The sequence below is a fragment of the Pochonia chlamydosporia genome, chromosome 2, assembly GCF_001653235.2.
Source record: "Pochonia chlamydosporia 170 chromosome 2, whole genome shotgun sequence".
Taxonomy (NCBI): domain Eukaryota; kingdom Fungi; phylum Ascomycota; class Sordariomycetes; order Hypocreales; family Clavicipitaceae; genus Pochonia; species Pochonia chlamydosporia.
In genome coordinates, this window is record NC_035791.1 from 1046894 (window position 1) to 1060978 (window position 14085).

Below are 14085 nucleotides of genomic sequence, written 5' to 3' on the forward strand. Positions count from 1 at the left end.
GGGCGGTCAGATTAAAGAATCCATCCGCGATGAAGGCGGCGAAGACCTCTGAGCCAAATAGCCCACCGGCCTACGATGATACCCCAATTCCTTTGATCAGCTAATTTGTTCATACATAGCGGGCAGAAAACAAAGTTCAACTTACGCCTAGAATAATAGCCTTTTTGATTGACTGCGCCATTTTGAAACGGTGTAACTTGACGATGGTGCTGGGAATGCCGCACGGGAGAATGTCTGGCCAAGGACGAAGCTTAGAGAAACCCTACTCCGCACAACCAGCTAATTTGGCGTCACGAAGATGCAAGAACCGTATTTGGGCCGCATTTGTAAAAAGCTGGTGAAGCCACTTGTCAGCCATGGCTGTATACACGGGCCCACGTGGCTAATTACAACAAAGAAGGTATATCTGCTGGCAAGTCAGTTCGAGCCAGGATAATACCATGAGAAATTTTTATTCATCTTGTGTCAATGGCCCTGTTACAGAAGTTGCCACTTCTCATTTTGCTTCGCTACCGATGGAGTTTGACGATGGTCGACTGGAGTGAGTCAGAGTCTTATGTCGTGACTGTGCATACTCAAATGATTCTCAATGTAAGCCGTCTACAAATGAGTAGGGGAGGTAGAAAGTAATAAAAGAGTGACCAGGTCAATAACCGTTGGTGCCGAAACCATCATTCCACTGACACAGCTTGGCAGACGTTGGTCACTATGCCGGGAACATTTATAAGATCACGACACTAAGCACCGTGACAAAAAGCCGCTAAATGTCACCTAATTGGTCGATAAAGATGCTCACTTAGACGTAACGCGAGATACGAAAACCTAGATTTACTAATACCCCATTTGGAATCAGATTTGTCTGGGGCATTGTGGCTAATATGTTATCCTGACTCACCCGAACATCGGCGCGCGATAAGAAAATTATTGAGTCTCGTGTACCATTTTGTCGCTTTGCATTAAACTGATATAAATCTGAATTAACAACATGACAGCAGCGTCGGTCTTTGCCAATTATGGCGCGTTCTGTCATTGAGACTGCTGTGTCGTCATCACTAAACTAACCTTGCTTGCCTGGATCACGCCACAACAGGTGAGACTCGGATTCCGAGACTCTCACATTGTCAACTGCCAACAAGTACAGTCCGAAGTTGCAGTAAGCAACTCAACGGAGACAAAACTCTCCGTAAACACAAGCATAATGTCTGGAGAAGTTGGACGGCCGCTTCTCTCGCGCCGTAACGGCCGACCCGTGGCCTGTACTCCATGTCGCGCTCGGAAGGTCGCTTGTGATCACCAGCGGCCAATCTGTAACCGATGTCGCAAGCGGCGACAGAGCGATCAGTGCCGGTATCCTGAGATATCAACATCTTCAACAACTCCGACAGATGATTCCCCTCATGCAGCGACGGGCGCAAGTTCAGGGCCAGCAACAAACCCAGTCCTTCCTCCACGGCCACCCAACTTGACCTCATCGAGTCCCAGCCCCGGATTCTTTGGTTTCACCAGTTCCACTAGTATTTTTGAAGAAACCGAATCGGCTCTTGCTCTTCTACTAGGCTCAACACATGTGGGAAGCCCCAAACCGTCTGGAACTGAGCAGAACGAGGTCACCATATCTTTTGGCCAACTGCCCGTGCCGCTACGGGAGACATGTCTCGTCGTGTTGCGATGCTTACCCGGTCAGTCAAATGAGCAAATGGTCTACAGTGGTACCTCAGGCGAAGCAAGAGGCTGGGCAGATATTGCAGTAGGGAGGATTATGCAGTCGTTGCAGGTCAACTTTGGTGACATTCTGGCTCAAGGAAACGCCGGCCTTGCAGCCATGTCAGAGATCTTGTGCAGCAACACCAGACGCCCGATGTACGACGAATGTGTCAACTCCCAGGAATGGCTGGACCAGTTTTGCGGCAAGAATCTCAGGTGGGAGTCCATCGGCTTGCTGTGGGCGAATTTAGCCCGTATTTCGAATGTCATGGACGCCATGCGCAATCCCATCTTGCAGTTCATCACAGAGGGCAAGGAGTCCATGGAGACGGCAAGAACCTGCTTGGAGAATTGTATACAGTTGGCGCGGCATTTCACTGAAGCAAACGATTTGCTTCTCGACCTTTGGAAGCGGTTCGCGACCCTGTGTTCAGTTATCGACGGCGATGCCGGTATGTTCAAGTCGAGCCCTTGATCCCATCACTGCTAACCGACTTTCCACGCCAGAAATGTCGTCTCATGCACCGCACGGTGTATCTGTCGCTATGCTGACGTACATGGGGCTGCATGTACTAGAGAATGGGCCTACCTACATACCGACCTTATGCTCTGAGAATAAACGGCGGCTCGCTGCCATGGTGTTTTCCGGGGACAAACTGGGCGTTGCGTTCACCGGCCGACCGCCTCTGATTAGCAGGCGCTATTATTCGACACCGCTACCACTTGATATCAAGGATGAGGACTTGGCCGCTGATGAGGCCACCCTATTAAAGGCATTCTATTCGTTGGACGAAGAGGGGTGGAATACCGAAGGTCGCCTATACCCATCTACCATGATGAGAGCGCGGTCCATCATCTCGTTTATTCGCGACGAGCTCACCGAGGTTGCGTTGGGAAAGGGCGTCTATGTGACAATCGATCAGCTACTGTGAGCAAATCGGCAGTCCTAGTCATAACGCCGTTGGACTAACACACCGTAGAAACATCAAAGAAAGGGCCTGCGCTACATCATCCCAATTTCCATCAGGGTTGGTCTACAACCCCAACGAGGTTGATGACATGGCATCCGATCCGAAGCTAGTGTATCTCAAAATCATCACCCACCTAGACTACCTACAGAACATCTTCTTTGCCGAGCGCCTACTCCTCCGACACGGTCATCTAGACGACGGAGACTTGCTAGTGACAAGCTTCGAGATGGTCATTCTCACATTGAAGCTGTGGATTCACAAAGACCGATTCTCTGACCTGTCTATGCTAAGAAACTACGAATGGCTTGTAAGTGGACTTTACTCTCCACGCAACCATACCTTGCTAACCATGACATTGCCAGGTCATGGCCTACGGAGCCCCAGGAGGTGGTATTCTCTGTCAGGAGCTATTATATCCCACCTTCAGCGGAACGCATCACAAAAATGCCGAACTCACGCGGTCGAGCATCGTTCAACAGCTGAGTTTGTTAATTGGCTTCCTTGACTGGGTGCGACCTTGTGCACCGAACGGAGCGTTATGCGCTGACGCGAAGACTGTCATCCAACGAATTCTGGACCATCATCTGAATTCTACCTCTGGGGGAGAAGATATTATTGACAGTATGGATTGGGGAGTATTTCCGCAGCCGGATTTTAATTTCCAGCTGTTGGATACGTTTGAGTGGATGCGTACTGATGGAGGTTGATTGACGATGTAAAGCCCAGATATACATTATTTAGAAATAGAGCCCCCTTTCCCACCATGGGCATCTCACCGCCATACTCTTGTCAAATACTTCATAAACTTCCGTAGAATTCAGCACCAATGTTCTGCCCTCGTTGCCAAATGTCCCGAATGTAGGCAGACCAGGGCCATTTGGGTGGCCATGTGCGGCAAAGTTGATGATGTACTGCTGCATCTTCAATGCTGTTTCCGGCGAAGACACTAGATGTGACGGACCGTTGTAGAAAGTATACCTCAAATCGTCGCCATGCAACGCCGGTGGAACGGAGAATTGGTATGCGTACGATGTATCCTGATATGCTTTGGCCAGGAAGAAGGCGTTACAAGCAAAGTAAGCGTCGCCAATGAACTTTGCCATACGATCGATGTAGTTTCTGGGTCCGGTTGTTCCATTTTCGCCTCGATATAAGTTGTTTAGCAGATAATCTACCGTCTCTGGTGCACTCTTCAAAGTAGGCAGCCAATTGACCACTGACTGCTGCAAATCCAACTCATTCTTCAAGAACGGGCTTGTGAATAACAGGCCCTCATCTGCATTATGTCCAATCATCAATCGAACATTCTTATCAAATCGTCCCTGTTGAAGCAGTTCTGCCGGCGGCCCTGGAATAAAATTGCCATCGATTTCTGCTCCAAACGTGAATAGGCCGTATTTAGACTCCTCAACTTGACGAAGGTTCGCGGCTTGTAGTATAGCCGCTGGCAGGCTGCGTGCATTTTGTATACTTGACGCGTTTGCGTAGTTGAGAAATGTAGACAGAATACCCTCTTTGTATCTATTTGATACCATGGGGTAAAACGCTGGAGACTGAGGAATGGCCTGCGCAAACGGCGCGGTCTTGCCGCCAAATGCCATAACTTGATGAAGAATGGAACCGGCTCCTGCAGATTCACCTATGACAGTGACGCGTTTTGGGTCGCCCCCAAATTTTGCAATGTTGCTTTGTATCCATTCTAGGGCCATGCGCTGGTCGTACAGTCCGGCGTTCGTAGTTCCATTGGCCTGGACTGTTGGCCCGGGCAGGAATCCAAAGGCCCCGAGGCGGTAGTTTATGGAAACAAACTACTCAAGTAAGTCTATCACATATCTCACGTTGGGATTTCATGACATACTATTACTCCTGATTCAGTACTATTTTCGCTTAGTCGAATCAGGCCCGCTGGGTTCCCTGAATCAGTCTTGGAACCAACCGTATATCCTGTTGAAGAACAATAAATCAGTCTTCAAGTTTTTACTTCTATTTGGTGACCTGCAAATGCTAACGTACCACCACCGTGAATCCAGACCAGCACAGGTGCGCCGTAACCCTTACTCGCGTCAAGCACGGCCTTGGGAACAGAGACGTCTAGGAAGAGGCAATCCTCAGTCTCGCGAGGATCTGGCTGCGAAGCAGATGCGTTGAACGAAGATGAATTGAACTCGCTTTCGCCGTTTAGATAACGTGCTGTAAATTGGGGCGAAATTCTCAACCATTTGGGAAGAGCTTGATAGCAGATGCGATCGGGAAAGCCAGTCTGCACGCTTGAACGGTTTATCGACGGGGGCTGTGGTGCGGCAAACCTCAAATCGCCTACCGGTGGTGCAGCATAGCGGATATTAGAAAATGTGTAATAGTCACTGGTGGTATTGAAGGATGAAGCTTGGTATATCTCGTAGCCTAGGTCGATGACAGGTAGGGCGGTTATGTTGGAGGCGTAGGCATGGCCCACAAAGTTGCCAACAATGAGTAAAGTGGCCAATACTTTGCTGGATTGTAACCAATTCATTTTCCATGAGCCAAAGTTAGTTGTTACAGCTAAAACGGGCTGTTAATGACAAGTACCGATCCTCTAGAAAGCGGCTGGTACGTCGGCTTTATAACACAGCTCGTCCGGAATTGGTCAAACATGGTTAGCTCCAACGGCGATGGGAAGACAAGATGCAGGAATATGGGCCTATGGACTTGAATTGTCTGCAAGTTTCGAAGAGTATATCCGGGATTCTGAGTCATGCAAACGGTGGAAGTGCTATAGAACTTTCCGCGGTGCATTAGCCAATGGACGGTCGAGGGCATTCAATGTTCTGCAAATCTCGCAATCCCCATTGCCAGATCGGGTTGTTTGTGGCGCCCAGATACACTAGCAGGGGGCGGGTGAGGCGGGATGGCTGCTTCTGATCAATCGAAATGATGTGACATGAATCATATTCTTCTATTTGTGCCGTTTAAGGTTGCAATCTGATATGAGCCGCCCAGTGCCAAGGTATGGTGCATTGACGTCGAGTGTGATGCCTCACTTTTTGATACACCCTAAGATGATTTGCCCTAAGTACAAATCCTGTAAGGCAACATCCTTCACCTATCTCTCCACATGCAGTCTTTAATTAAGTTACGTCTGGTCTGGTCTGGTCTCTTTCCTTCACCGCCGCCAACAGCCGGACGCCAACTAATAGCTCAACAAACCACAGAATACTTCAAATATGACAAATCATGGCTTTTGACCTCTGAAAAGCGTTAGAAGCAGACTGTTACCGTCATCATGAAAGATGCGACGCCAGCATCTTTTTGCAACGGAATGATGGTTGGACGTAAGCGTCGGCAGTGACTGTACACCGCGGCGCCGCCTCGGTGAGCCATCTCCGGCTGTGAATGTCGCTCAATGAGGTCATTACACAGCCGCTTATGGTCCATTGTGGGTTTGCCACAGCTCCTTGGGTCTCTGGTTGCAGGTCTGTATTTCATTTTGGCCCATGCCCTGTTTTATTCACGGAAAGCGCGAGAATGGCCTACCGGCGTACATGTCTGAGTGGTCTTCATATTCTCAACAGTATATTTGCAAGTCTATAAACTTCTATACCAGCAGTAATAATACAAGCAACTAAACAACATTCAATGTCGTAGTCTGCTCTAGAGCCGATCCTCCAAGTCAGCCCAGTGCTGTCACGCCTTTTCAACAGCCGTAATTTTTCGACGCGTCATCAACCCAAGCTGAGAAGCTCTTTTTATCGTCCACCAAATAATAAATCCCGTAAAAAGTAATGACACGGAGCATAACCCAATCAACACATGGAGTTGCTGTCGCGCCGCTCCGTTGCCAATCAGTCGCTGACTCCCATGCACCTCTACCTCACACCACGCAATATGAATCCAGTGTCCATTACCGTCACTGGTCAAAACTTGGTCCCAGGTGCGAGAGTTCTGGCACTCGAACCACTCCTTTGGGTCGCCGTCGCGAGGCGAATAGACAATATTGAGATCCCAATACGACAGCATAGCAATGACCGCAATCCAACCCATCGCGCAAAGCGTGTCAAGGCTAATGACAACCCATGCGGCATATGGTAGGCACAGATACCTGGCTAATGTCACATATGTCTGAACAGCCATGGCTAGACCTGTGATGCCAATCGCCACGCATTCTGGTGTGACCTTGGACATTTGATGTGGTGTGACGGCGCCATAGGCCGCCAGGGCGATGAGGTTGGCGAAGAGAATGATTCGCGGGCCAAGCGCGCCAGACTTTGGTTTCTGATGAGACGACATGTCGCTTGCTTCTGAGCTGTAAAGAGATTCAATGGAGCGTCTTTTTCAAGAAATGGTGGTTGGCTCAGGTTCTCTGTGAGAACTGCCTGTGGCAGTCTGCCACTGGGCGATAGACGTTGGCAGAACTCAACTTGATCTGAGAAGATTTACTACCGGGGACTAATGTCGCGGAATCGCTTTATATTCGAAGTCCCTCACAGCATTACACGCTAGCTCAAGAGAAGTGAGGCTTCTGTCTCCATTGTAACGGGGCTTAGTGACGCTAATGTTGGTGGTTTTGCAAGGGTAGGAGAAATATCGCCAGCTTCGAACGGAGAAATTGGCCCCTGCTAGCTCTCTCGATCTGGGCAATCGTCAATTAGCGCACGGTTGAGCTTCCCCATTGTTGATAATTCAGCCCTGGGTTATCCATCCGTCTCCATGCTTTTGGGCGCAGTCAACCGTTCCCCCAAACGTCATTGAGCGTCGACTTCGTTTGTAAACTGAACGCACTTCCCGCCCAAGATCGCCCTTGACGCAAACAGTTAGGCATCTTTCGACACCTAAAGAAGGTATAACTCGCTGAATGGGGATAGATTGCATCTCTGCCTATATTTCCTCCAGACGCCATCCCACAACATGGAAGGAAGTTTGAACACGGCGAACTACGTATCGAAGTACTTTAATTCAAATACTAGTAGATCGTCCTAAATAGTGCTAAGTCCAGGCTACTCATCGCTGCAACCTGAAGGAAAAGGCGATGAGAACTCCATCCAAGTCCAACCCATTTACATTATGCAACATCCTCCTTCCTTGCTCTTCTTCTCGAGATCTTCGACCTTCTCCTTCAAATTCTTAATATCTATTTCATGCAGCTTTACCTTTTGGTCTGCCGCTTCCTGCTGCTTACGCAACTTGTGCTCGTACTCCATTCGTACGGCTGCCAATAACTCCCCATGCGTAGTAGCATCATCAAGCTTCTTGCGAAGCTCGCCTACGTCTCTTGCATACTTTGCTTCAAGTTCCTCCAATTGACCTCGCACGATCTTTCCAGCAGCCGTCTCTTCCAGACGAAGACCTTGTTGCATCTCGCTTTGCAACTGCAGGGTCACAGGCGATGTATTCATAATAGACCGGATGATGCGATGGCCATCTTTGGCCGCCTCATTGCACCTATCCACTTGTGCTCCAGCCGCAGTCATTACGCCCCAGAAGTCGCGGGTGAGCTCTTCAAGGCGACTTTCACCTTGTTCGGCTGTGATGTCATCCCACATGGTCGTTACCAGCTTCACGTTTCTCATGTTACTGTCACCAACCAAGTTCCGAAACATGGTCAGGTTCTTCGCCGCTACTCCGCCAACTCGGCGAGCAGTCATGGGGTATAAGTATATGATACCTGATAACCGAACAGATGTCGTCATGTAGTTGGCAATTCTGATGAGGATATCAGTGTCGTCAAGCTCAGTGTCATCAAAGCCCGGGGTGTCAATGAGATGCACGTCTCGTCCGTCCAGGGTAATGCTTGCGATCTGGACTTCTTTGGTGCCTTTGCAGGTCAGCGTGGCTCGATGCACATGGGTATGTCACTGTACTTACATGACTTCAGACCATGGCCAATCTCCATTTCCACGCCTGTAGTCTTGCTGATGAAAGTTGTCTTTCCTGCCCCAGTCATTCCCATGACGGCAATCAGGATTGACTTCTCAGTGAATTTCGGAGGCTCATCACCTGATTTGGGAGTCCAAAGCTTCCCTATTCCCCAGTTAACTGCGGCTTCAATGACTTTCACCATGATGGAAAATATGGGGAGGATGCAATGGAGCAAGGGATAAATTGAGAAACAATGTTGTGTATTATGTCTGATGAAAGTGCTAAGCAGCTAAGAAACGGTGAGGTCGGGACTATATAATGAGACCCAGATATGTGAATGTGACTTCCCAAGGACGCAGTGAATGTGCGAAGGGCAATCACCCGGCGTTCTCTCAACAGGAAGGAGGTATGGTAGTTGATAGACAAACAGATACACTAGATAGAACAGCAGGAAAATTTGGAGGAAAAAAAAAAGAGAATTGACAAGTTGTTGCTTAAATACCTGCATAGCTCCGCTCATACAAACCAGTGGGCTCAAAGTTGGGATGGCCTGGTGACGGCTTGCTACTTGACCAGGAAATCCCCAATAGCTCGCAATCACGATCACATACCTATCACCTTGGGCTATTGGCTAACGAAAATTAGCTGCATCCTGAGGGGGGTCTTTTCCTTTGCGGCGTTTACATGCCGCAGCCTCATAATGCAGTATTTATGTATTGGGCGGTGATGCAGGTGATCCGTCAACATAAAGTAGGACTCTGGTGAAAGTACACCGAAATCTGTCACGTACATGTAGGTCACAATATTTGACATTCCTCAAAGTCCGGCCGTATTGGGACCGGGTATTCTTCACGTATTCCGTAGTCTCCTTTCTGAGTATGCCCCGGGAGCACTTTTACTATCCCCTAGCGTGTGTTGTTTCTACTCAACAATGGCAAGGACTGTATGACTGTGTGGCCTCTGGTGTGCGAATCCAGTGATGTTAAGGATGTATCCAGCGTTAGAGTCATGCATGTGAGCTGAGAGATGCAGAAGATGGCTGGGGTCCCGGAAGCAGTTGAAGGTCCAGACTTTGCAAGATGGTTACACAATGGAGGGGCTAAGACATCCAAACCAACTCAAATAAACTAGCTGAGAAATTTTGTCATTATTGCGGCTGACTTTGGCGTTGGCCTTGTTTTGACGACACACTCTTTTGTCATATATACGCAACCCTTTATTGCATGCGTCCTATCATCCAAAAAATAAACGCCATACACGAGAGGCACACTTTCGTGCGTAAACCTGTTGGCCCAGAGAGGTTGATTGCAAATTTTCGACGAAAAGGATACTACATAAGCATTCATTGCCAACCTAGCCGATGTTCTCATATGTACACTGCTTTCTCGCGAACGTTCTCTAAATCCCAGCTTCTTTTGTGTAAATATCGTCACTTTCCTTCAGTTTCTATACTACACAGTCTGTTTCAATCTCACATCCAACATATCATATATGGGCTGCCACATTTCCGGGCCGACATCGTTCATTTCTCCCAGTGAAACTCCTGCAGTCATCGGATATCGCTCCTTTGCAGGGGCCTCAATATACGGCATCGCGCGCGTTTTATGAGCAGCCCGAAAGATCTAAACAGGTTTGTCAACGATCTTAAAAGCCGCAGCTTAAAACTTACACGCATCTGTTTCACGATTGCCTCAAAAGCGTCCCGTAAGGCGCAATGTTCCTCCCCATCTCCAAGTCTGCTCCGTATGCAGTGTTCACTGAGGCACTGCAAAAATTGTCGTTGGTTTTTGGAAATATGCCTATGCATAGACACTTCTGATAACAACCGCTCTATCCCCAGGAATGCATCGACGGCTTGAATGATGGGAAGTTGACTCCCCGAGAGCCCGTGGAATAGGTCCAATACTTCACCTTCGGCAGACCCAGCGTCCCATCCATACACGCCCTGGATGTATCGCGCCCATATATAGTGTGCCATTTTTGAGGAATGAATTCGTGTGTAAAAGTTTCGAAATAGGTTTTGAAGTTGCGTGGCCACCTCTTGTACATGAGCTAGACATGCAGGTATGTCGTGGTTGTCGAAAGTCATCGTTGCTCTAACCATGGAGATGTAAATGGGGACACCCTGGATGCTGTCAGTACTTCAAGATAGTCTTCTTGAACATGTTCCCACATAATACACTGAGAGCGTCTAACCAGCAGTTCTGTGTCGAAGAAGCAACGTGCAAATATATATTCCGTCTTGCTGATATCACTTCGCAAGCCAGCTGTTATCTTGTACACCAGCTCTCCTCGTGAATTGAAGTTGTTGATAACGTTCGAAAATATGTTCCCGCCGTCTGATGATATATCGAAATGTCGTCGCAGGTACTGCCACGGTACCTCGAGCTCATCAGGCATAATCACTACCTGCTCTCTTTGCGCCGCCTTGATAATCGGATTCAAAGCCCACCTATTTAAGTATCAGATCACTGTACTCCGTGGATGAGTTTCCTTTAGATAAGGCTACCTGTATGCGTGCCGCAAGCTAGCGATGCAAGAGTAAAAGCCATTATATGCTTCCTTGTTCATGGCATCCCAGCAACCAGACTCCACCTGATCAAGAAGCCTCACCGTGTCCTTTAAGTCGATATGCTCGAGCAATAATCGTTGCATACGCTGTCTATATCGAAGTCGTCGGCTCTGATTCACGTCGTCATCCAAGGAGATACTCGCAGTTGGTAGCATGGGTGCCGTCTCAAGGTAGATGTGTTTATAGGGCCGCAGAACAAATGGCCAATTCTCATGATCCGAAGCAGGTGGCCAGCTACTCGCGCCATCCTCGTCTACCATTCTCAAGATTGCCGACTTGACAGGGTGAGGCGAACTTGAAGCGCGTAGGCTTTCGAATGTCAGCAATTCTTTGGTGCTCACCGATGGCCGGATCTGTTGATAAACCCTCCATAGCCAACACACGCTCAGCATCAGTAGCCCAGTGGCGATCGATATAGTTGGAGCCAAAGAGACAACGAACGGCAGGAAGAGCGAGCCATTCCACCAAAGCGCATCGTGTGTACCAGGGACAGATTTGGTCTCCATATCACTCAAAAGGCAAGATAAATTTACCCAGACATGGAAAATTGGGAATCTTTTCCAGAGACATGGACGACCGATCTACTGGCAATTATATTGTACAATATCTACAGCGTACGGAGCGCTTCTTCTGAACATCTAGTGTACAAAATAACTTGCACGGATCTCACGTAATTTGATGTTGCAGTGACATACTAAAGGGTCAACGCAGAGATGTAATTGGACTTTGCTGGGAGCCCATCAGTCACTATGTGTTACCAGTGTCGCAGTAATGTCGCTACCGACGCGTCTGTGATCCATACCTTCAACCGTGCGAGGAAATGCGGTTGCACAAAAAGTAAAACTCGCCGATATCTGTACCATGTGATGAGCGACTGAGGTTAGATTGTCTCGAGTTCTAGAGAAAAAGAACCGGTGTGCCCCATTCTGGTAGTTAATCTCTCAGAGAAATAAGGCAGCCAGCCCACAAAGTCTTGTACCGGGGACTTTTCAAACCTGTCTCACATCTTTAGTTATTATATAGAAGCGCAGCAAGAGGTGAATATCTCTCGGCCGAGAGAATGCTACTGCGATAGGCATCATGAGGTTTTCTGTTCTAGTATGCTATCGATATAAGGTGAAGACTGCCCCCAGTGTTCTCGCTGTGTTCTCTACCAAGGCCATGGAATATTCGGCCTCTCTATTCCGCATCATTCATCTTTGGGCGAACAATTGTTTAATCAAGTTGTCAATTGTGGTCACACGAGGAGATCTGTAAGCCTGAACGAAAGGCAGTGACAATAATCCAACTCCTTCTAGTTCCGAGCCGTGCTACTTGCCACAGTTCGCATATGGACCTTAAATCTATCACACTTGGAGTCAATAATTTGTTGGGCTCCACGCTTGACTCACCTGAAGTACGAGGCCCGACTTATGTATCAACCATTTGTAATTGTACTCCCTTGCTTCCTCGCCTTGGCTGCCCAATTAGCTCATAATGGTCGTAGTCAAAAGCCGATAGTCTGTCTTGTACAGCTCCATGTGTCGTATTTACTGTATGTCACGCTAGTCTTCTGTGCTTTGAGCCATCTCTCTGGGACATACTCAAAGGGGTTCGGAATTACGGCCGACTCCGAATGCATGACAACCACCGACGTCCCGATAGTGCATATTGCTGGTGAGAGTATGCTTATGTTTTGTTGAATAGAACCCGGTGCTTGTGATGGATCCACCGGTCTCCATCCTTCAAGTCATTTGGCGCGGCCATTCAAGAAAGACTTGGGAAACATCATGAGACGAACGAAGTGCTTCGTGAATGAGGGCTAAAGAGCAGCATGGTTCCTCAAGTTCCTCCCAGATACGGACTACCCCAAGGTCGGACGTATTCGCCAGAGGCTCATTCTAAAGTTTCTCGTATACGATTGAATTGGCGAGAATCTGATCCGTAACGACTTTCAGTATTGTCGTTGTAGTTTCAGTACCAGCAATAGGAATTGCGCTTCCTTCATCAGTCTCGGTCGACATGTCTCGCATTGGGAGATCTGGGCTTAGTACTTCTGAAAACACGGCCAGTGATATCTCAGGTAAACCAGGCTTTAAAACTGACTGAATATATTTGACCCTTTGTAGTGTCTCGATTTGCGATGAGGCTAGACAGTCAATTCCTCCCAGGCTTGTGTAAATCACCACCAGTCTTAGGAGCCCCTGCTTTGGCCAAGATCACGAATGGGTACATTTTCCCGGGAATCGGGTTAAAGCCAGATCCAGTATCACTTAGCTGAAGCTCACTTCTCCAGTATTTGAACCTACGGTGATGACCATTCCAAGACATGTCTCAACAAGGAGGCATCCCTCGTGCCATAAGATGCATCGAAAAAGAGGGCAACAGAGCCACTGGATGTCATTCCACGACCTTCTTGATAAAGGAAGCCACTCCTCGTACCACAAGTGTACTTGGTACCGATGTCAGTTGTTCAACATCTGAAGGCTGCTCTTGCTCGAAATGAGCCGCATTGGCGGTATTACAAAAGTTCATCGCAAAGCTTATGAAGTTCTGAAGCTTATTTGTTTGAGTCGAGAGATGAACTTATTTCTTTCCCCGCAGCGAGGACGATGAGGCGAATGATGAATGCTACCGAACCCAAACTGGAGTGCGGTTCACTTAACGCAGAGCGTGTTCAACATGCAAGCTAGATCTCACCACATTTTCAGTACAGTATTAGCTCATTTGACAAGTAATGTGAGAACTGTCGAACACACACTTTAAAAGCGCCGACATAAAGGGGTCAGCTTGTTGTATCTCTCATTTCCAGATGCATAGATTCCAGCAATAAAACTCGGATCCCTGCAAGGCAGTTGGTCAGATTCATTCGAGGAACTAGTCCTGATCAAGTGCGAACGTCTATGCATGTGTGCAGCCGTGTATAATAACCATATTGGCCATGAAACGACCACCCAAGATGGCGTTGAGCGAGAACTCGTACAAGGAGGAGGCAGCGGCAATTTTAGCCCTGGATGGTTGGCA

At 48.2% G+C, this 14085-nt stretch overlaps 3 protein-coding genes across 3 annotated transcripts; 1 reads left to right on the top strand and 2 right to left on the bottom strand.

Annotated features, from left to right (window-relative positions):
* Positions 1-1198: 1198 nt before the first annotated feature.
* VFPPC_02447 (C6 transcription factor) lies at positions 1199-3382 on the top strand (the record flags this gene model as incomplete). Its single annotated transcript, XM_018282094.1, has 4 exons — positions 1199-2156; positions 2212-2632; positions 2685-2982; positions 3038-3382. 4 exons carry the CDS (start codon positions 1199-1201, stop codon positions 3380-3382), a joined length of 2022 nt encoding a protein of 673 aa, XP_018146428.1.
* A 30-nt stretch (positions 3383-3412) lies between these two features.
* Positions 3413-5187, bottom strand: VFPPC_02448 (acetylcholinesterase precursor; the record flags this gene model as incomplete). Its single annotated transcript, XM_018282095.1, has 3 exons — positions 3413-4483; positions 4534-4619; positions 4689-5187. 3 exons carry the CDS (start codon positions 5185-5187, stop codon positions 3413-3415), a joined length of 1656 nt encoding a protein of 551 aa, XP_018146429.1.
* Positions 5188-7708: 2521 nt separating this feature from the next.
* On the bottom strand, positions 7709-8712 carry VFPPC_13276 (p-loop containing nucleoside triphosphate hydrolase protein; the record flags this gene model as incomplete). Its single annotated transcript, XM_018291053.1, has 2 exons — positions 7709-8466; positions 8517-8712. 2 exons carry the CDS (start codon positions 8710-8712, stop codon positions 7709-7711), a joined length of 954 nt encoding a protein of 317 aa, XP_018146431.1.
* Between the last annotated feature and the right edge of the window lie 5373 nt (positions 8713-14085).